Source organism: Miscanthus floridulus, chromosome 11, assembly GCF_019320115.1.
Source record: "Miscanthus floridulus cultivar M001 chromosome 11, ASM1932011v1, whole genome shotgun sequence".
In the NCBI taxonomy this organism is placed as follows: domain Eukaryota; kingdom Viridiplantae; phylum Streptophyta; class Magnoliopsida; order Poales; family Poaceae; genus Miscanthus; species Miscanthus floridulus.
The window spans coordinates 54,013,197-54,033,306 of record NC_089590.1 but is presented as its reverse complement, the minus strand read 5'-3'; the positions used below and the strand labels follow the sequence as shown (position 1 = coordinate 54,033,306).

Below are 20,110 nucleotides of genomic sequence, written 5' to 3'. Positions count from 1 at the left end.
ACTCTTCTTCTTCCTGTGGAAGTCCTTCTTGCCATCTCTCTTCTTGTATGGCTTATCTTTCTTCTTCTCATCTTCATTACTTGAGTCATCTTTCTTGCCCTTGTTCTTATTTTTGAACTTATCTTTCTTGTGCTTTGTGCATTGGTGAGCTAGATGACCAAGTTCTCCACAATTATAGCAATCCATCTTAGAGATTGGCTTCCTTCTAGAGCTAGTGAAGAACTTCTTCTTGCCATCAAACTTGATGTCACTCTTGTTGAGCTTCTTTAGCATCTTGGCAGTTTTTCTCACCATGAGAGCAAGGCTTGCATCATCAACTTCATCATCACTTGAGCTCTCATACTCAAGCCTTTCTTTGCCCTTCTCTTGACTAGCTTTTAATGCTAAGTCCTTTTCTTTCTTCTTATTAGAGGATGAGCCATCTTGAGGTGTGATGTGCATATACATCTCATGAGTATTGATCTTTCCCAAGAATTATGTTAGTGTAGCGGTGGAAAGATTACCTTGATGAAGCATGGTCACAATATGCCCATATTTGTCAATGGGGAGGACACTCAAGATCTTTCTTACAACATCGGATGGTTACATTTGAGTTAGTCCAAGCCCATTGACTTCCTCTATAAGAATATTCAAACATGAATATATTTCATTAGCACATTCTTTAGGAAGCATCTCAAAAGAATTAAGCTTTTTCATGATAAGATGATAGCGTTCCTCACGCTCACTCTTTGTTCTCCCATGGAGCGCACAAATATCCGACCATAGTGCATGGGCGTCTTTGTGGTTCCTCACCCGGTTGAACACATCTTTACAAAGGCCTCTAAATATGGTTTTTATAGCCTTTGCATTCCATTTTTCATAGTTCACCTCATTGCCTTGTAGGTTAGTAGCATCCTGAGGTTTTAGAAAGCCTTATGAGATGGCTCTAAGTATTCCAACATCTAGAGCTTCTAAGTACACCTCCATGCAAATTTTCCAATATGGAAAATCATCTCCCTCAAAGATAGGAGGAGGTCCATCCCTGTGAGACATCTTTCTCTAGGCGGTTAAGCCTAAATACGTGAGCACGAGGCTCTGATACCAATTGAAAGGATCAAGATACCAAAGAGGAGGGATGAATTGGGCTAATTTTAAATTTCTTTGTAATAATTAAACTTTACGGTTAGCCTAATTAACTCCTTGTGCCTAGAAAGTGTTTCTATTGATCTAACGCATAAAAGTTTAGCGCCCTAAGTTCCAATCCTACTCTAGCATGGTAATTCTAGGAATGTAAATGATAAGAATTGAATTGCTCAAAGTAAATACTTAAAGTAAAAAGAGAAGGAGGAACGCGGTGATGTTTTGCCGAGGTATCAGAGAGTCGCCACTCTCCACTAGTCTTCGTTGGAGCACCCGCGCAAGGGTGTAGCTCCCCCTTGATCCACGCAAGAATCAAGTGCTCTCTACAGGTTGATTCTTCGACGCTCTGTCGTGGTGAATCACCCACAACCGCTCATAACTTGAGTTGGGTCATCCACAAGCACCGTCGGATGATCACCAATCTCCCAATCACCACCAAGTCGTCTAGGTGATGGCGATCACCAAGAGTAACAAGCATGAACTCTCACTTGACCACGACAAGCCTAATGAGAAGGGTGGATGCATACTTTACTACTCTTGATCTCACTAATAAGGGCTCTCTTTATGATTCTTAAATCTCAATCACCTCACTAGGACCTTGCTCTTCTTAGCACTTTCAAAGGTATTTCTCAGCTATTGGAATGAGCAAATGTACCCCCACACACAAATAAAGGAAGTATTTATAACATGGGCTAAAAAATGAACCGTTATGTGCCTCTGTGGGGTGACCGGACGCTCCGGTCATGTTGACCGGACGCGCCGGTCAGTTCACCCTGAACTCCAGTGTTTACAGTGTGACCGGACGTTGGCCAGTGTCTGGTCAGCACGGATCGAACACGTCCGGTCGTGATTTTCCCTCTCTGGAACCTTACTAGAGTCGACCGGACGCTGACCCTTAGAGTCCGGTCACTTGACCTCTTAGCGTTCGGTCGCACCAGATGAAAACACCTCGATCAAATGAACTGACCAAACCCTGAGCCAGCGTTCGGTCACACCGGAGCCAGCATCCAGTCACACCGAAGGCAGCGCCCGGTCAGTATTTGACCCTCCATTCACTTTCAACTCTCGAACGTACGTGAATGAAGTTTGCTCCATTGGATCTAAGGGCTATTTTAGAGCTACCTAGTGTTAGATTTAGCAAGTGGGCACCACACCTAACTCACTAGACTCACCTAAGTCAAGCTACCTGTTCATACCCCCCTTAATAGTACGGCCAAAGGAAAAACAAAGTCCTAAACTACTCTAAGTGTCTCTTCAACTCCAAACAACACTTAGAACTAGTCCATCCTTAACCTTGTCGTACATCCTTTGAAAACTGAAACGATTTCCATCGTAGGGGCATGACCACCATGATTGCCCAATCGATCTCCATTACCATGACCTAACTCAATTGCCTCTACAAAACATACGTTAGTCACAGTAATCACGTATTGTCATTAATCACCAAAACCCAACTAGAGGCCTAGATGCTTTCAACAGGTAAGGAGGGATACGGAGCTAAAAACACTACTACGGCCCATTTAGGCCTAGAAGTTCAAAGGCTGGCCCTCCAACAAGTTCATAGATGCTCTGGGGCGCCCTTAGAGTGAGGGGTGGAAAGTGATGGACCCACTAGTGGCCAGTACCCGGGCGCACGAGCGCCGCGGGCATCTCGGCCTATATTTGAGTCTTGGTCAGTTCCCAGTCCATTGTTTTTCCTTGAAAAAAGACAACTATCCCTTGGGATCGGTCGAACGGAGTCGAGAACTATATGGATTGGCCATTGAAAATCTGGAGTCGGTCATCAGTGGATCCATGCCGGACCCCCACAAACGGGAAGCCGGTGCCCCACTCGGACTAGCCCGTTAACAGCTCACTGAGCTCCATGTTTCGTCCATCGAGGAAAAACGTGGCATGGATTAACCCCTCCGTTTTATTGAAAACGCTTGAGTGATGACGATCACAAAGATGAGCCGACCCTCGACCGGACCCCTGCTACGCGTGGGGGCTCGAGGGAAGTTGGACTCGCAAGGAGACCGAACATGCGGTCGCAGTACGATGGCGGACCAATCGGATCCTAGGGGACCGGACTCAAGAAAAATCTTTCCAACCTCCTGAATCCTTCGGTTAATTGTTGTCCTACCAGGACACATCGCGGGCTAAAACAAAAGGCCAGGGCCCTCAGAGTCCTTCCATCTAAAAAGCCTTCAAAGAAGTATTCTACTCCTCTGCGGGCTCGAGGGCTACTGTTGGGTATTGATATTATTGATACCCAAAGCAAGAAAGTTAGCACCCACACTGACTTTTCCGGATAACTCGAGACGTATTAAAAGGTCTCGCCCAACCTCGAGGCCGCGGGCTCCATCTCGCCCGACCCTTTGGGTGTGGGCTCCGTCTCGCTCGACTCCAATGACGCGGGTTCCGTCTCGCCCAAGGCCGCGGGCTCCGTCTTGCCCGACCTCGAGGCCGCGGGCTCCGTCTCGCCCGACCCCTTGGGTGCGGGCTCCGTCTCACCCGACCCCAAGGACGCGGTTTCCGTCTCATCCAAGGTCACGAGCTCTGTCTCGTCCGACCTAGAGGACGCGGGTCCCGTCTCGTTCGACGGGGACCCATACCGCCGCCAACCACTCCAGGTCCAAGCGTATGGGTCTGGGTCAAAACTCTAACGCCAGGGAAGAGGCTGGCATGCCTCGATGTAACCCGTGGACATGACGGGTCATACCTGGGGATTCACATCAAGAACAGTATTGGGTGTGCTAGTGCTGTTCTGCCTAATCCTCATATAGACGCTGACAAGCGCGTCAGTTCACCACGATGTCCTCCGGGACGGAGTGGAACGCCATGTCCGGCACATGACGCATGTGCATGGCGCCAGTGACGAACAGGGCCGCGACATAGAGCCATCTCTGTTGACATCTACAAGATCGGCAGGACCCGCATGAAGGAGAAGAAGGATCCAGCAACACTACAAGCATTTTTCTCTCTCGTTCTTCTCTTTTTTCTCCTCTGTAACCCGCGCTTTTTCTTCGGCTATAAAAGGGGAAGGAGGACGTCTCACGGTGGGGGATCAGAACACAAGAGCACGACACGAGCACACGGCTAAGCGGCAGGCGAGCTCTCAGCACCCGTTCACTCTTTCCACCAGAGACTTAGGATACTCTCCCTCTCTCGCCTGTTTGTAACCCCTACTGCAAACCAAGTGCTGGTAACATGAGCAGCAGCGAACTGGACGTAGGGACGTTCCGCCCGAACCAGTATAAACCCTCGTGTCCTTCGAGTACATCATCCAAGCCAGACGCGTAAATACAAAATTACTCATCGGTGGTCCGAAAACACCGACACTAGTTTTTTAATAAATTTATTTAGAGGTACAAATGTTGCATATGTTTTCTATAAATCGAGTAAAACTTGGGGCACGAAAACCGAAAATGACGAATAAATTGGAACAGAGGTAGTACTCCTACAACTCTGACAGTAGTATTAAATCTGTAACTGTAATCGAAGATTAGCAGTGTGAATGTGTGATTAGTCCCTTCAAGTCCACTGGAAATTCTCCATTCCAGTTGCCACTGCCAATTTCACAACTGGAGCAGAATGAGCTGACCGTCTGCTTTGACTGACGGAGGCAAAGAATGAAAGAACTGAAGAACCACGCACGCATAACGCATCCGGCACGGGCCTGCTGTGCGCTGCCACGCGCGGCGTCGATTAGCGCTGGGAGCCGACGGACGAGACGCAAACGCGCCGGGCGCCCGGCGAGGGGGAGGAAAGCGCTTTGGTTGGACCGGGGGTTGACCCGGCGCTGTGCGGGTGGACAACCTGTCCCTGCTCCCCGGGGGCGGTCACGCGTTGCGCGGGCGTTGAATTCTTTATGCCGCTCATGCCTCCTTCGCCCGTGCGCGCCGCGCCCGCCCTTCCCGTGCGGCCAGCGCATGCCGCCGGCAGCAGCAGGAGCCAGGAGCCGCGGCTCGCACGAGCGGGTGCGGCCGCGCGCCTATTTATGCGCCCAAGCGCGCAATGTGAGCGCCGCACTAGGACACTGCTTGCTCACTCCGCGGAGCCGTGGCGTGGCGTCGCAGCAGGGGCGTGCCAGTGCCACTCCGAGACCGCAGGCGCGTGCGAGAAATACCAGAGCCGGAGCGGCGAGCTGCCGGACGGCGGAGGCGAGGATGGGGCGGATCCCGTGCTGCGAGAAGGACAGCGTCAAGCGCGGGCAGTGGACGCCCGAGGAGGACAACAAGCTGCTCTCCTACATCACCCAGTACGGCACGCGCAACTGGCGCCTCATCCCCAAGAATGCCGGTACGTCCTAGCGAGCGTCCAAGGTCCCGAGGGTCAGGGACGGCCAATGTCCCATGTCCGCGTGCAGTCCCTCTGAATTTTGACCGAGTTTGTGTGATGTGATGGCAGGATTGCAACGGTGCGGGAAGAGCTGCCGTCTCCGGTGGACCAACTACCTGCGGCCCGACCTCAAGCACGGCGAGTTCACGGACGCCGAGGAGCAGACCATCATCAAGCTGCACTCCGTCGTCGGCAGCAGGTGGCCCGGCCGTCCTTCCCTCTCGTGCTCTCGGGCTTATTCTGATGGGCACTGTGTATGTCGCGATGCGAGCGACGCGCTGACTAGCAATGCGCAACGAACGAGCTGCGTGCAGGTGGTCGGTGATCGCGGCGCAGCTGCCGGGCCGGACGGACAACGACGTGAAGAACCACTGGAACACCAAGCTGAAGAAGAAGCTGTCCGGGATGGGCATCGACCCCGTCACGCACAAGTCCTTCTCGCACCTCATGGCCGAGATCGCCACCACGCTGGCGCCGCCGCAGGTGGCCCACCTCGCCGAGGCCGCGCTGGGGTGCTTCAAGGACGAGATGCTCCACCTCCTCACCAAGAAGCGGCCCACCGACTTCCCTTCCCCCGCGGTGCCCGACATGGCGATCGCGGGCGGCTCCGGCGCGGGCGCGGCGCCCTGCGGCTTCCCGGCGGCGCCCCAGGCCGACGACACCGTCGAGCGCATCAAGCTGGGCCTGTCCCGCGGCATCATGAGCGAGCCCGGCGCGCCCCCCGGCAATCAGCAGCAGCAGCAGCCGCCCTGGGCGCCGGCCGACGTGACAGAGGGGCTGGCGGGGATGTACGCCACATACAACCCCGCAGCACACGGGCAGGAGGAGTTCCGGTACGACAACGGGACGGTGCCGGAGTACGTCCTCGGAGGCGGCGCCGGCGGCGGCGACGCGGACCAGGGCACGTCCGTATGGAGCCACCAGAGCATGTACAGTGGAAGTTCGGGCACAGAGGCCGCGCCCAGGCCGGCGGCGGTGTTGCCGGAGAAAGGCAATGACAGCGTCGGGAGCAGTGGAGGCGACGAGGAGGCGGACGACGTCAAGAACGGCGGGAAGGGCGGCTCCGACATGTCCGGCCTGTTTGGCTCCGACTGTGTACTCTGGGACTTGCCCGACGAGCTAACCAATCACATGGTGTGACCAATACAGTTCGTGCCAAGTCGCCAGGATCAAAGAGCACATGTATTTTAACAAACAAAAACACATGGATTTTTTAGCAAAAAAAAAAAAAAACACACACGAGCGCACGCGGCAGCGCAGGAAATCGATGTCTACGGTGGTTTCGCTTGGCCCCGCGTACGCCTTCACCTTCATCCCGGGCGACAAGGAACCATCGTCATACGACGGCGACGCGCCGCACCCGTTGGCGGCGTCCCCGGCCGAGAACTCCAGCCTGTACCAGCTCCCTTCCACGGTGGTGTACACCTCCTGCAGCAACGCGGTCTCCACGCCGGACACCAGCTCCACGGCGCGCGTGCCGCACGGCACCGCGAAGTGCGCCGAGTCGACGTACTTGACGGATCCTGAGCGGCTTCTGCGCCTCGACTAAAAAAATTGTTTTTACGTGATATGTGATCTGTGATGTGTGGATTTGTGATTTTGTAATTGTCTGAAGGTAGAAGAAGGCCAGTGGTAGAAGAAGAGTGGAGGCTGTTGGATCTTAATCTTATGGTGTAAAAAAATTCATGTGTTGAAATTGCATAAAACACATGGTTGTGCAGTAGACATACTCTTCATCAATCAAGGAGTATAAACTAAAAAGAAGAACCTGAACAAAATATTGCCAAAAGGTTTTATAAACTCGAATAAGGAATATGGAAATCATGTATATACTTTTGCCATTTGATAAGTAGAATGTGCATATAGAACCGAGGAGACCATGCAATTTTTTGGACTCCTCTGTTTCAGGGCCATAGCTCAGAGTAACTACAGTTCCAGTGTAAAAACCTCAAATTGTTTTGTCCAATTCCACTGGTGTCACTACAAAGCAATTTTCCCCATTTTAACTGGATTCCTTTGAATAATTTTTTATGTGAATTCGTTTTATCTGAAGAATTCAGGAGGAGTATGATTCTGTGGATTAGATAGAGCCTAGACCAAGTGCACTCTGCACCCGAGCTCTTCAGGAGGACCCCGTCTTCTTTCTTTCCCCTCTCTTTCTGATCGGACGGTCATGACGAGCCCGATGTGGGGTTGATAGCATCCGACGGTTACAGAGAGCGCACCCCCAAGTTCACCTTCCTCTTCCTGGAAATCTCTCACCGCTCCACGTTCCCTTCTCGTCTTTCGTGTTCCATGGCGGCGGCGGCGCAGCTGCACGGATCGGCTGCGGCCACGGCGGCATATCGCCGGACTCGAGCCTACTCAGTTCCATCCTCATGCCGGTGGCCGCAGAGCCTTCTAGCTGGTTCCCCGAAGGTATGCCTCGGATTCTAGTGTTAAACCCTAACTTGGTAGTCTTGGAGCTCTTGCCCCTGTATGTACGATCGTTTTCTGAGAAGAACCTGGTATAAGGGTTACCTGGACATCGATCATGACCGTATGGAAATGAGATCCGATCCGATGGCGAAGAGGTGAGGGAGAGGACTCAGAAGAGGTTATTTGATGACTTGGTGTTGATGGGCATTTGGGCAGAAACTGAGTTCTTGTTTCGTGGCGAGATCTATTTGTTACCTGCGGTAGGGTTGATTATGTATAAAATGATGAACTGAAGGCAGTACCAGTGCGTCCATGTTCACCCGGTGTCCTCTGTGTCAGCAAATTTCCAATTCTACCGAATTGAGCTCTTGGCCTCGAGAAGTCAAGAATTTTATCAGCAATTATGTGTTTGTCAGAACCTAAAGCTTAGAAGGACTGTCTTTTGAATCTTTTCTTCTTAAGTGGACAAAATTGATCCTGGATCGTGATCTGAAACAGATGAATGTTTTATTTTCTCTGAACAATGTGCTTAATGTGTTATAAATATAGGTATATTTTTCATGCATTTTGTGTGTATGTTGAATTGTTGATATTTGTATTTTTTCCTCTAAATATTAAATAAGGCGTTGATGTTGACCACCGTATTAATTGGTGCTCTTGCTGCAAGTTTGCTTGGCTATAACTATCAGAGGATGGGTTAACATGTTTTGTTTTCTCCACAGCTTTCGATTTCTACAAGTGGAGTGTGTATGAAGTCATTTGCTTTTGCTGCTAAACTTTCAACAAAATGTGCCAATGAGAATGCTCGGGTTGAAGAGTTAGATTTGCAATCAGACCAGATGAAGGAATTACAGGTGGAGGAGCATGTTATTCCTCGTAAGAGGAGTGCTAAAATCCATGACTTTTGCCTTGGGATCCCTTTTGGTAAGTTTGAGTTTCAATAATGTATACTGTCTGTTTAGATGGATATAAATCGCGCACAGGAAACTTCTATGCTGTATCAACTGTTGGTTTTCTGAAAGATATTTGGCAGCTTTCTAGGAATTAAGAGCTGGTCATAGCATAAATTGTTCAAAGTTGTTCTAAATGCGTTGATTGCAAACATAGTTTCATTTCCTTGATAGCAAAGCTGTTCTAAATTCATTATCTAACATGTTATGTTATATAGAGACTGATGTGGCAAATAATAATCTTGACTACTGGAAATCAGCAGTCTGCTTTCTTGTGCTTCCATAATTAAAACTTGATGACAAATTGTTCCACTGGCCTTGTTCTTCTCACACGTGTGGCATCCCGTATTTCTGAGCGGTTCAGTATTTTTAAGTTTTGGAAATATCAACTTGGTTGTCATTTATGTATCGACATACAGATAAGTGAAATAATGATACTTCATTTGGTAATGCAGGTGGTCTTTTATTCTCTATGGGGCTTCTAGGATACATCTTCTCAAGAAGCACCATAAGTCTTGTCTTGGGCATTGCACCAGGGCTCGCCACTCTGCTACTTGGTACTCTCAGTCTAAAGTTTTGGAGGAGCGGGAGATCCAGCTTCCTGCTTATCTTGGCCCAAGCAGGTAGAATGAATATCATCATCCTAAGCTTTGTGTTATAAAGTATCTGAGTTACAATGTAATCACATTAAAACTAGGTGTACCTGTGCCCCATTGCTTATCAACCTGCTTTTCCTGTGTTTTTGCAGCAATTTCTGCTTTCCTGGCATGGAAGTACTCTCATGCTTACTTCTTGGTAACTCCTTTAACTCGTACAGAATATATAGTACAATTACTGTCTTAATATAGTGTTAATCTCTACTTCTGTGTGCAGACAAATAGACTCCTTCCTTGGGGCTTCTACGCTTCACTAAGGTAATTTTCTCTATACTCTCCATCTCCATCCAACGCTGTTTTCCCCTTTGGACAAGATCTGATGTTCTCTCCTGCTTGAAAATCATGCAGCACTGCAATGGGTTGTTTCTACGCCTATGTGCTGCTTGCGGGAGGAAATCCCCCACCTAAGAAGTTGGCAGCCATTCCACCGCAGTAGAAAGAGGGATTCAGTTTAGGATCAGCGTTTGTTGACCTTTCGTTCATCATGCTGTATCAGCTAGTATAGTAAAATTTTGATTGTCTTCCTATGTATATTCTGCAATCTTTGTTCACTGCTGGCTGGGCCTTTGGATTTTCTATTCTGGTAACCTGAAACTTTGAGCAAATAAAGATTCAGAGGACAATGGCCCTGGCTCCAGTGAACATGCTGTTTTCTTCCACATGATTGAACGTGATAAAGATAACTTGATAAGCTTGCTCAGCATCTACTTGATACGTTTGAGCAATTGATGAACTCCACCTGAGAAATCTGAGGTGTTTTGTACTTTGTCGCCTGATGAGCTTGTACCTTCAATTCTGAAACGAATGGACCTAAGTTTTCTTGTGCAAACTACAGCATGCTTATGCAGTCGTTTTAACTAGCTACATACAACACAAGCATTAGTTACAATCTCTGGTTATCCAGTCAAACTACACAAGCACACGCAAAAAGGATACTCTCGACGGCGGAAAAAGAAAAGGAAAAGAGATACTCTCGGTTCCTATGAATTTTAGTTTTTATATAAGAACTTTTTTTAACCTAAATAAGAACATATTTTGCCAGCAACAAGAAACACATGTTACCGTATATGAATGGGTTTGCAAGAAGTAAAAAATTCATTTTACCTCCCTGAACTATCCTCGAAGTCTAGTTTCCTTAACTAAAAAACCGGGTAAATTACCTCCCTCAACTTTTAACATTGTTCATTTTACCTCCTGACCCGATTATAGGTGGTTTTCAAAGGTGATTTTGTCTTTTTAGTTTAAAAATAAATCTAGCAAATACCTAATGAGGTTTTTAAACCACGAAAAATATCTCTAAGCATTTAAAAATTCTGAGAAAAATACTAAAGATGAATTAGGAGACGAGAAACCCAAATAATATATTTATATGTTGTCAAAAAATCTCTAGATTTTTTTAAAAATTTGATTTAGCTCTAGGAAAATCAAAAAATATCCAAAAAATCTAAAAACTACCAAAATATTCCAATTGAACTGTAGCAAAAATTTCATGCTCATTGGATCATGTATAACTGAGTTATAGATTTATTTAGTTTTATATGTTGTGAAAAATATCTCTTAGAAAAAGATAAAATCATCTTTGAAAACTACCTATAACCGTGTCAGGGAGGTAAAATGAATGATTTTAAAAATTGAGGGAGGTGGTTTACCCGGTTTTCGAGTTCAGAGAAAAACTAAACTTTGAGGATATAGTTCATGGAGCTAAAATAGACTTTTTCGTTTTCATAAAGCTCAATCAAATGGCCCAACTAAGCCGCTCGAACCGCCTCCCACCACCCATCGGCCAGATCAGCCTTCAAACTAGGGTTTACTCCTCCCGCTCCGAGAAAGCAAACAAGCGTCAGCTCCGCCGGCTGCCTCTGCGCTTTCTCCCCGCCGCCGCCGCTCCTTCCCCAAGCCAGGCCCGCCAAGATGAAGCTCGTCAGGTAACGGCCCCCGTAGTCGTTCGCCCTTTGTTCGGATTGGCTCCTCTTTGCCCTTCCTCGCCGCTCCGTTTGGTACGAACCTCGCCTAATTTGGTTCTCGATTTGGGGTTTCGCCGCAGGTTCCTTATGAAGCTGAACAATGAGACGGTCACCATCGAGCTCAAGAACGGCACGGTTGTACACGGCACCATCACCGGTACGCTTCGACTCTAACCTCTAGCGGGGCCGCCGGGAAACCTTTAAATTTCTGCGATCTGAGTAGGCTTCGAATTCTAGGGTTTTTTGTCCGATGCTTGTATGCTTACTTCCTTAGGGATTTGTTCAGCTCGATCTGAAGAGGTAGTGTGATTTGCTTGTGTACCGTGTTGTTTGTCTGGGAGTTGGGAGCCAACTGTCGTCTGACTTAGCTGTAGAGACAAGTAGAGTTGAGCATGCCTTTTGCGCACAGCTCTTGTATCAGTTATGCGCCACACCACAAGTCCTTTTAAATAAAACCATATGTGTGGTTTATGCTATCCCACTGAAATTTGCTATTTGGGTATGTTCAATTAGACTTGGGTTTTACTCTTTTGTTCTGCCTGGTTCATAGCCTCACAGGAGATTTGCTTAGCCCTAAATTTCTTGTAGAATTCCTTTATCAACGGAGCATTCCTGTCGAGTGATGACTAGTAGGTAGGCATAATTGAAGTTGTCAATTGGTTGCCTTAGGTTTTAGATCCATTAGTGCTAGCCTGCTAGGGGATGGTCACCTGGTTAGATGTCTGTTAAAACAATGGGAATTGCATCAGTTGGTAATTTAGTGCACACTTGAATTTGCAATTGCTTTAGCTTCTCATGTACTTGTGCCATTTCCTTGAGGAATTTAATACATGTGAAACTTAGATGATGTTACACTATTTCATATAATGAAATACATGGATGATGCTAGTGGAGAATATTGAATTTTCTTCCTAAGAGGGGTTTCTTGGGAATCTGGATTGGAAATTGGAATGGTAGCTTACAACTTTGTAGATTTTTTTTTCATGTTAATGTTTTGGGTGGATAAGGTTCCCTGTAAACTACATTTTGGTGTTGGGGGCATGCAAAGGTTCATTATTCACAAGAGGGGGAATATACATTGTGAAAGGCTTGTTTTTAACTTTTCCTTTTTCTTTATGCTACAATTCAGGAAATCACTCTTTGATAGCAGTTCTGGTCCTTGAACGGTGTTCTCACAATATTATGATCCGCACATATTTTGCTAATACTGATGCGATTAATCTAGGATTATGGTTTAGTTTTTACAGCATATCCTCTGATTCATGCACATTTTTCATAGGTGTTGACATAAGCATGAACACTCATCTGAAGACAGTGAAGCTTACACTGAAAGGGAAGAACCCTGTAACGCTTGACCACCTCAGTGTGCGAGGAAACAACATTCGCTATTACATTCTTCCTGACAGCTTGAACTTGGAAACTTTGCTGGTAGAGGAAACCCCTAGGGTCAAGCCTAAGAAGCCAACTACAGGTTTGGTTTCCTCCACTTTTGTTCTGATTTGAGTCCTAATTGTTACTAATGATACTGACTTGGTCAATGTTTATTCTATTCAGGAAAGCCTTTGGGGCGTGGTCGCGGCCGTGGTCGGGGACGTGGTCGGGGCCGGGGGCCACGCTGAGCTTTACTGTTCCCCTGCTGTCGGCTCTCTTGCCTGACAAGTTTCCCGTACAATGTAACCTCTTTCCCTGCACGCTATGTGAAAGAATGTTGCATTGCTACCCATCTGATGAACGTGGACGAAATATCTCAATCTCAGTAGTTCTTGTTGTGAAATCACCCTGTCTATTTGGCCTATCATTCATGCCTGTCTTAGGTTCACACTAGTTAATTCGTAATGTCTTTCCCCTGGCATACATATAAGATGCCGCAGAACTTTGGATATCTAAGGTTGTATGCTTGTGTTTTCACATGGGGATTATTGATCTGGAGCTATGCCTTGCAGTTGTGTCTGCCTCTATTTGATCTTTAGCTCTGCTTGAAGCTAAATTCCCATCGATCGGAGATGCTGATTTTGCTGAAGGTCTGTCTAGTACATTTTTCTCTCATACGACGTGCTGTTGCCCTGTATCGAGTTTTCTGCTGTACTGACGAGACGTGCTCGGTAAAGGAAAGGATGCCTGGATCATCTGAAGCTGGGGTGCTTCGCTGAAAAAATAAGCCGAAACACTGTTCCGGCTGATTGGGGTGCTTCGCTGAAAAAACAAGCCGAAACACTGTTCCGGCTGATTTGTTGTGAGAGAAAAACACTGTTTTGGTTGAAAAAACAAGCTGAAAAAGACGGATTATAAGTGCGATTGCTCCCTGTGTTGTGTACGCTTGCTTATATGTACTCCGTGCCCATTGCCCACCTTGATTTCTCCCACTTTGGTCGGCGTCACCTGGCAATCTATCAATACAGATACAGTGCTGACTGTTGAGTTATAGCACTGGATACTCCTTCCGCACAATAAGATTCTGACCCTTAGTTTCTCTTCTAACATTTGGTCAACTGCTACAAAATCAATATAACCTCAGAGATACTTCGAACACACAAATTTGTTGATGCAAGTTTTATATCCTTAATAACTTGTATATAATTTGATCAAAATTTATAATTTTTTTTCTCTAGTGTTATTATCGAAGGAGTACTCCCTCGGTCTCAAATTAAATCAACTATTTTGCGCCGGCTGGTGCGATGTCCGCCGGTGGTGTCACCCTACAATCTGCTGCCTCCGGCACCTACCCACTCCCACCGGTCATCACTATCACTTTCAGCAGCAGCATCGTGCGGTGTCGCCCGTGCGCCGCCGCACGAACCGTCGGCAATCGATCGTCGGGGCCGGGAGCCGCGGAGCGATGGCCGGTGGCCGTGCCTTTGTCGTGTATCGGTCTCCCGAACCAGTCGCGAGGCTGAGGTAGGCAGGCACACCACGGCCTGCAAGCGTCTCGTCCGATCTGCAACCTATGGGTTGGTGCCGTTGAGGTTCAGCCACGCTAACGGACCCACGCCAATTACCATTACCATCCATAGGCATGGGCGGCTAGGATTGTGGATTGGAATACGGTCCCAATACCTGAAAACACCGCCGCCTGATAGCGGAACCGATCATACAGTCCACCTGTATAGGCTGTAGCTTGTAGGGTAGCTATCGCCGAATAAATTTGTCACACATGCCCTGGGTTTACGCTCGTCCCTCCATCACCTTCTCCTGGCCACACGGCAATTATTCGTACAGTCGTAGAAAAAGAGAGCCAAGTGTCGTGGGTTAGTCCATACAGTCCGCGGCGATCAGATTCTTCATTTCTTCTTGGCATGGCACAAAGGCAAAAGGCACATCATCATCAGGGGTACGCGCAGCTCTGACCTGCCTCTCGTTGTAGCTTCACCTGTAAGCGATACCGTTGCCATACCGCCGAAGGAACAGGGCGACAGACACAGCCTAGAATAGTTTCCTCCAGTAAGAACCCCCGCGAATCAGCTCCCTAACATAACAGTCAGGCACCCAGCCGGAGAGAGGCGCCATGTGCAAGCTCAAGTTCACCAAGGAGCATGTGGGGTGCTACCTGCTGGTGATCCTGGTCATCTGCCTCCTCATCGGCGTCCTCTTCGGCCTCGGCGTCTTCAGGCACGGCTACGACAGGATCAAGGACCTCGGCCGCAACCACACCTGCTTCGACTGCAACACAACAGCCAGGTACCAATTGATTGACTGACTGAGCCACCAGGCATGGCACGCTGCTGCATCTGCCTCAACCTGCCTGGGGATCTTGGTCTGCGCTGGTCGGTGCAGGCGTGTGTGTAAGACGTGCTAACTCCTCCGTGGAGGGAGCAGAGCAGTAGCAGACGCTGTAAATTACTTGATCGGTGTGTAATAAGTTTCTGTTGCTTGGTGTAGAGTGCAGTAGACTACAAGTTCAAACAATTCCATGATGATTTTGGCACCAACTCTTCATTTTTGTCTGTCTGCTTAATCGGATCTATATCTTGGCATAAGTACATGAACTGATGTACTCACCCCCTCTAAGAAAACATGCAACTAAAGTAGTTTACGTTTGACCAAATTTCTAATGAATATTAGTCATATTTATAACTCTAAATTAATTTATTAAGAAAATACATTTCACAATTAATCTAATGGTATTTATTTGATATCATAAATATTGATATTTTTTATCTATAATTAATCTAATGGTATTTATTTGATATCATAAATATTGATATTTTTTATTTATAATTAATTAAATTTAAGATACTAAACCATGACACTGTGCTAGAATTGCATGTTTTTTGGACGGAGGGAGTAGTATTGGATTGGACAAGTGATTTTGAGAACCAGAAACAAGAACAGCTCGGTTCATTTAAAAAGAAAAGGGGAAACAAGAACAGCTTATTCATCACCTCAAATACCTGCAAACCTTGTTTCTCTCTCTCTGCCCCTTGTTTTTTCTTTCTTTCTATCTACTTCTTCCTTTAATTTTTCTTTCTATTTTTTTACTTCTTCTCCTCTCGGCTGGAAGCCTTTGTGAATTTAACTACAACAAAAGCAGCAAGATACCTGCAAACCTTGTTTTCTTCCTTTCTTTTTTCTTTTTCTTTTTTACTTCCTCTCCTTCTCTCGGCTGGTTACTTTTTTATTTTATTTTTCTTGTTCCTTTTTTTACTTCTTTCTCTTTTTCTTTTTTACTTCTTTCCTTTTTTTTTACTTCTTCCCTCGGCTGGAAGCCTTTGTGAATTTAACTACAAAACCAGCAAGATGCATCAGCGAAGCACACACAAAAGGTGTCCCTAATTTTTCCTTAACAGGCAAAACTATGACTTGTACATATCGCGGAAAGCTACCACGATCCTAAACAGAACACCTGACCATCTGGAAGCAGAGTATTTCACTATTCAGTGATTGGCTCCATCATAGTTTTACACATGCAAATGGACAGAATTCGTGAGTGCTTAATCACAGAAAACAGTAAAGAATCTAATGATTTACAGAGAGTTTGTAAACACCTGACATAAATAAACTGAATCTCTTAAATCGTTCAGGCACATAATGCATTGGTGCGTCAAATAACAAAGCACCCTGGAGCAGTAACTATTTTACGCTCAGAAACATGAAGATAATAACGCAGCTGGTATGTGACACACGAGTACACCACAGATATGCCTTTGTACATAAGGGCGTTAGCAGATTAGCTGCAGCAGCCACCACCTTGAGAAGACGAGCTACCAGCACCTCCAGATTGGCCAGGGACTACATATCCAACTTTGATTCCATAAGACTGCAAATTTGACAAAAGAAGTATGAGATCATACTCATGTGGCAGTAACAAGATACGTATTGTAAGCAAGCAAAATGTTATGGAGAGTTGGACAAGGTTCCTGGTGGGCAAATGGCATTTTCACTATCAGAGAATTGCTAGTTTCCATAAAAATGCTCTCTGCTAATCCTTGGACACTAAAAAGTGAAAATCTATCTCTTTCAGCATCAAGAACACCTCCCCCTCAAAATTATATATTAAAAGTTTATCCACTTATGCCATTTCAGAAAAAAAGCTACTTCTATGCGATTTATTATATAAATTAAGAGTACAAGGTCTTAGTTAACAGCAAGTTTCAAGAGATCACAAGGACAAACAGGCACTCTGCCTGTCGAAGTGTCGATATTGTTCTTTCCACTTTCCATGTTTGGCTATCCTCATTCCAACCTTTCAGCGTATAAAGGTTGTAAGGAAAAAAGGATAAACTTTCTACGAGATAGGTAATAATGACTTATGCACATCGTAAGGCAAACCATATATAGTGCTCCTGAATGGAACATAAACGTACATGAGTATCTGGCACTCATCTCAGCGAAGGTTTTGGACTGTAATACATCGGTTAAGAATCTACATAAGTTCTTCAAATGGTATATTGAAGGGGCTCACTACATTTTCCTTAAGCAGAACAAAAGTAATGGTTTGAGATTAAAAGGTACCTCATTAGATACATCGAAAACGCGATTTTCCTTAAGCAGAACAAAAGTAATGGTTTGAGATTAAAAGGTACCTCATTAGATACATCAAAAACGCCATCTTGGATTTTCTTGTAGATTGCTCCAGCAGTCTTAACAAATGCCTGCATTTAAAAGTTCATGCTGCATGAGGAAATTGGAAAATATTTTAACTGCACATAGATACACCAAGAATCAAGCTTCACCTCCTCGACATTCTGTGCGGTCTTTGCCGAGGCCTCCATGAAGATAAGGCCATGTTCCATTGCAAACTGCTCGCCTTCCTCATAGCTCACCGCACGCCTGTGAGACAGATCACACTTGTTCCCGACAAGCATTATCGTCATGTTAGCATTCGCGTGCTGCCTCGCATCCTCCAGCCAGCTTGCAAGGTGGTTGAAAGTCTCCCTCCTGAAATCAGTTCAACACATGGATTTGAATGCCAGTATCAGCATGATTCAGGAAAACGCGTGCATAAAAAAAGGCCACCCAAGCAACTTAGAATTTATGGGGGTAATCACCTAGTGATATCATAAACCAAAAGAGCACCAGCAGCGCCTCTGTAGTATGATCTAGTTATGGATCTGAATGACTCTTGCCCAGCCTGTATAATGCTAAAAGACAGCACAATCAGGTCAGATGAACGATGCATGTGGCCACGTGGGTATTCCGTATTATTAACATTATGGCGTGGCACTAAGGATAGCTTAAATCAACAAGCGGTCCCATAGTTCAGTGCGCTAATAATCCGATAATTTCAGTGGGGCGGAGCACGCTGATAAAGAACAAAGAGAGTATACAGAATATTGTAGCTTCAGAACTCAGCCAGCTACAATGTTTTCATCTTGAACTACAGACCCCCAAAACAACTTTGTGGCACACCAATTGGACATTCTAAATTCCAGTTTAGAGCCAGACTTGAGCATAATATTGTAGCTTCAGAGCCCAGCAAGATACAATGTTTTCATATTGAACTACAGACCCCCAAAACAACTTTGTGCCACACCAATTGGACATCCTAAATTCCAGTTTGCAACCAAAATTGAGTAGCTCAAGTCCCATAAGCAACTGAGGAAGCAATTATGTTGCCTTAATTGGTAGTGGTAGAAGCTATAGGCCGCCGGAAGTAAGTATCTAAGGGATGCGTAAGAACGAAGGAAAGTAGCGGAGGTAGAGACAAAGAAAAGAGGGGCACCGACCGTGTCCCAAATCTGGAGCTTGATGGGCTTGTTGTCGATGGTGATCATCCGGGCCCCGAACTCGACGCCGATGGTGAGGTCGTGGACGGGCTGGAATCGCTTGTCGGTGAACTGCAGCAGCAGGCACGACTTGCCAACGCCTGCAGCAAAGCAAAGCCAAGCAGAGAAAGGCCATCAGCATCATCGCAAGCGGGTAGATTGGATCTCCATCTCGCCGCTGCGGCCGCAGCAGGTTGGGAGGCGCGCGGATCCAATCGGGGAGCGGAGGGAGGAAGGGAGGGGGCCGACGGGACGGGACGAACCTGTGTCGCCGATGATGATGTACTTGAAGAGGTAGGCGTACGACATCTCCGGTGGCGGCGGGCTTGTTCCTCCGGGGGACGAAGAGCTGCGGGGGGATTTAGCGGACTCGGAGGAGGATGAAAAGAAGGGGGTTGCAGGTTGCTTTTGCTTAGCGAGGGGGGAGGAGAGGACGGGGCGGCGGGGGATTACGTGAAGGAAGCGACGGGGTGACACGGTTTGTTCTCGTTCCTTCGGCTGGGTATCCGCGGGCGGGGATGACGTGCGGACTGTGGTTAGCTGGTTCGTACGTGCTGGTTCTGCTGGCGGATTTGTGCGACTGTAGGCCGTGTTTAAAAGTACTATAGTCGCCGCTATCACATTAAATTTTACGATATATATGCATGAAGCATTAAATGTAGATAAAAAAAATTAATTATATAGTTTGATTGGAAATCGCGAGACGAACGTTTTGAACCTAATTGATCCATGATTGAATACTAATTGATAAATAAAAACGAAAGTGCTACAGTAACCCAAATTTCAAAATTCGGCCGGCGCGGAAGCTGGGCGTGCCGCAGCCCAGATCCAAGCCAAAGCCGAGACCCTATGGATTAAGCAATAATTTCGGCCCATACAACAAGCCAACAAGGTCCAGCCCAGGTTAACACAGTAACCCAAAAAAAAAGTAACCATGGCCCTGACGCCAGCGAAACTCGCATTATTTGGATTTTGGAAGAGAGTCCAAATTTTCTCTCTCCAAAAAAGCTAGCACAGTTTCAAAAAAAAAAAAAAACTATCACGAATGTCTGATTTTCCTCCCTGATTTATGAAACCAGCTTTTTACCTCTTGAAATTTTGAAAACCGTACATTTTTGCACCTTGGTGGTTTTGACGGTGATTTGATGATGTGGTGCCATGTCAGGGAGGGTAAATCAGACCAAGTTAAAAGTTCAAGAGGTAAATGAGACTAGAAAAATTATTATAAAAACATCTAAAATTTAATAATAAAATCAAAATATTATTCAAATATTTTTTTTGAGGAAATATAATGCAATTAAAAATCTTAAAACCTAGTTTACTCTTGATTCTGAAAATTCATAAACAAAATATTTTAGCTAGGAAAGTTATGAAACTTGTTTAAGATTTTTTTTAAATCGCGCTCTATGTTATGGTGCCTATCTTAAAATTAGTTGATATTGATTGTCCGAACTATACAGAAGCACCGGTCAAGCATCGTC

At 46.3% G+C, this 20,110-nt stretch overlaps 4 protein-coding genes across 4 annotated transcripts; 3 read left to right on the top strand and 1 right to left on the bottom strand.

Annotated features, from left to right (window-relative positions):
- Positions 1–5,018: 5,018 nt before the first annotated feature.
- LOC136494541 (transcription factor MYB80-like) lies at positions 5,019–6,970 on the top strand. The gene is made up of 3 exons (XM_066490690.1): positions 5,019–5,400; positions 5,509–5,638; positions 5,754–6,970. Exons 1-3 carry the CDS (start codon positions 5,031–5,033, stop codon positions 6,577–6,579), a joined length of 1,326 nt encoding a protein of 441 aa, XP_066346787.1. The 5' UTR covers positions 5,019–5,030; the 3' UTR covers positions 6,580–6,970.
- Positions 6,971–7,652: 682 nt separating this feature from the next.
- On the top strand, positions 7,653–10,170 carry LOC136493731 (protein FATTY ACID EXPORT 6-like). The gene is made up of 6 exons (XM_066489863.1): positions 7,653–7,857; positions 8,580–8,781; positions 9,263–9,430; positions 9,556–9,602; positions 9,681–9,721; positions 9,812–10,170. Exons 1-6 carry the CDS (start codon positions 7,735–7,737, stop codon positions 9,897–9,899), a joined length of 669 nt encoding a protein of 222 aa, XP_066345960.1. The 5' UTR covers positions 7,653–7,734; the 3' UTR covers positions 9,900–10,170.
- A 1,059-nt stretch (positions 10,171–11,229) lies between these two features.
- On the top strand, positions 11,230–13,385 carry LOC136493193 (small nuclear ribonucleoprotein SmD1a-like). The gene is made up of 4 exons (XM_066489244.1): positions 11,230–11,388; positions 11,508–11,584; positions 12,707–12,898; positions 12,982–13,385. Exons 1-4 carry the CDS (start codon positions 11,375–11,377, stop codon positions 13,044–13,046), a joined length of 348 nt encoding a protein of 115 aa, XP_066345341.1. The 5' UTR covers positions 11,230–11,374; the 3' UTR covers positions 13,047–13,385.
- Positions 13,386–16,337: 2,952 nt separating this feature from the next.
- On the bottom strand, positions 16,338–19,076 carry LOC136493124 (ras-related protein Rab-2-B-like). Its single transcript, XM_066489164.1, has 6 exons — positions 18,893–19,076; positions 18,591–18,730; positions 17,913–17,995; positions 17,598–17,802; positions 17,448–17,516; positions 16,338–16,681 (listed from the first exon to the last, which is right to left on the bottom strand). The coding sequence occupies exons 1-6, from the start codon at positions 18,936–18,938 to the stop codon at positions 16,592–16,594; spliced, it is 633 nt and encodes a 210-aa protein (XP_066345261.1). The 5' UTR covers positions 18,939–19,076; the 3' UTR covers positions 16,338–16,591.
- Between the last annotated feature and the right edge of the window lie 1,034 nt (positions 19,077–20,110).

What these genes read in the sequence shown, in the direction of transcription:
- LOC136494541 (XM_066490690.1), top strand. Translation starts at nt 5,031, where the DNA reads ATGCCGCCGGCAGCAGCAGGAGCCAGGAGCCGCGGCTCGCACGAGCGG. An exon ending in CCTCATCCCCAAGAATGCCG is followed by an intron (nt 5,401 to 5,508) that starts GTACGTCCTAGC and finishes ATGTGATGGCAG; the next exon opens with GATTGCAACGGTGCGGGAAG. An exon ending in CACTCCGTCGTCGGCAGCAG is followed by an intron (nt 5,639 to 5,753) that starts GTGGCCCGGCCG and finishes AGCTGCGTGCAG; the next exon opens with GTGGTCGGTGATCGCGGCGC.
- LOC136493731 (XM_066489863.1), top strand. Translation starts at nt 7,735, where the DNA reads ATGGCGGCGGCGGCGCAGCTGCACGGATCGGCTGCGGCCACGGCGGCA. An exon ending in TTGCCTTGGGATCCCTTTTG is followed by an intron (nt 8,782 to 9,262) that starts GTAAGTTTGAGT and finishes TTGGTAATGCAG; the next exon opens with GTGGTCTTTTATTCTCTATG. An exon ending in GGCTTCTACGCTTCACTAAG is followed by an intron (nt 9,722 to 9,811) that starts GTAATTTTCTCT and finishes AAAATCATGCAG; the next exon opens with CACTGCAATGGGTTGTTTCT.
- LOC136493193 (XM_066489244.1), top strand. An exon ending in TGTACACGGCACCATCACCG is followed by an intron (nt 11,585 to 12,706) that starts GTACGCTTCGAC and finishes CATTTTTCATAG; the next exon opens with GTGTTGACATAAGCATGAAC. An exon ending in GCCTAAGAAGCCAACTACAG is followed by an intron (nt 12,899 to 12,981) that starts GTTTGGTTTCCT and finishes TATTCTATTCAG; the next exon opens with GAAAGCCTTTGGGGCGTGGT.
- LOC136493124 (XM_066489164.1), bottom strand. Translation starts at nt 18,938, where the DNA reads ATGTCGTACGCCTACCTCTTCAAGTACATCATCATCGGCGACACAG. An exon ending in AGCTCCAGATTTGGGACACG is followed by an intron (nt 17,996 to 18,590) that starts GTCGGTGCCCCT and finishes AGCATTATACAG; the next exon opens with GCTGGGCAAGAGTCATTCAG. An exon ending in CCGCACAGAATGTCGAGGAG is followed by an intron (nt 17,517 to 17,597) that starts GTGAAGCTTGAT and finishes TTTTAAATGCAG; the next exon opens with GCATTTGTTAAGACTGCTGG.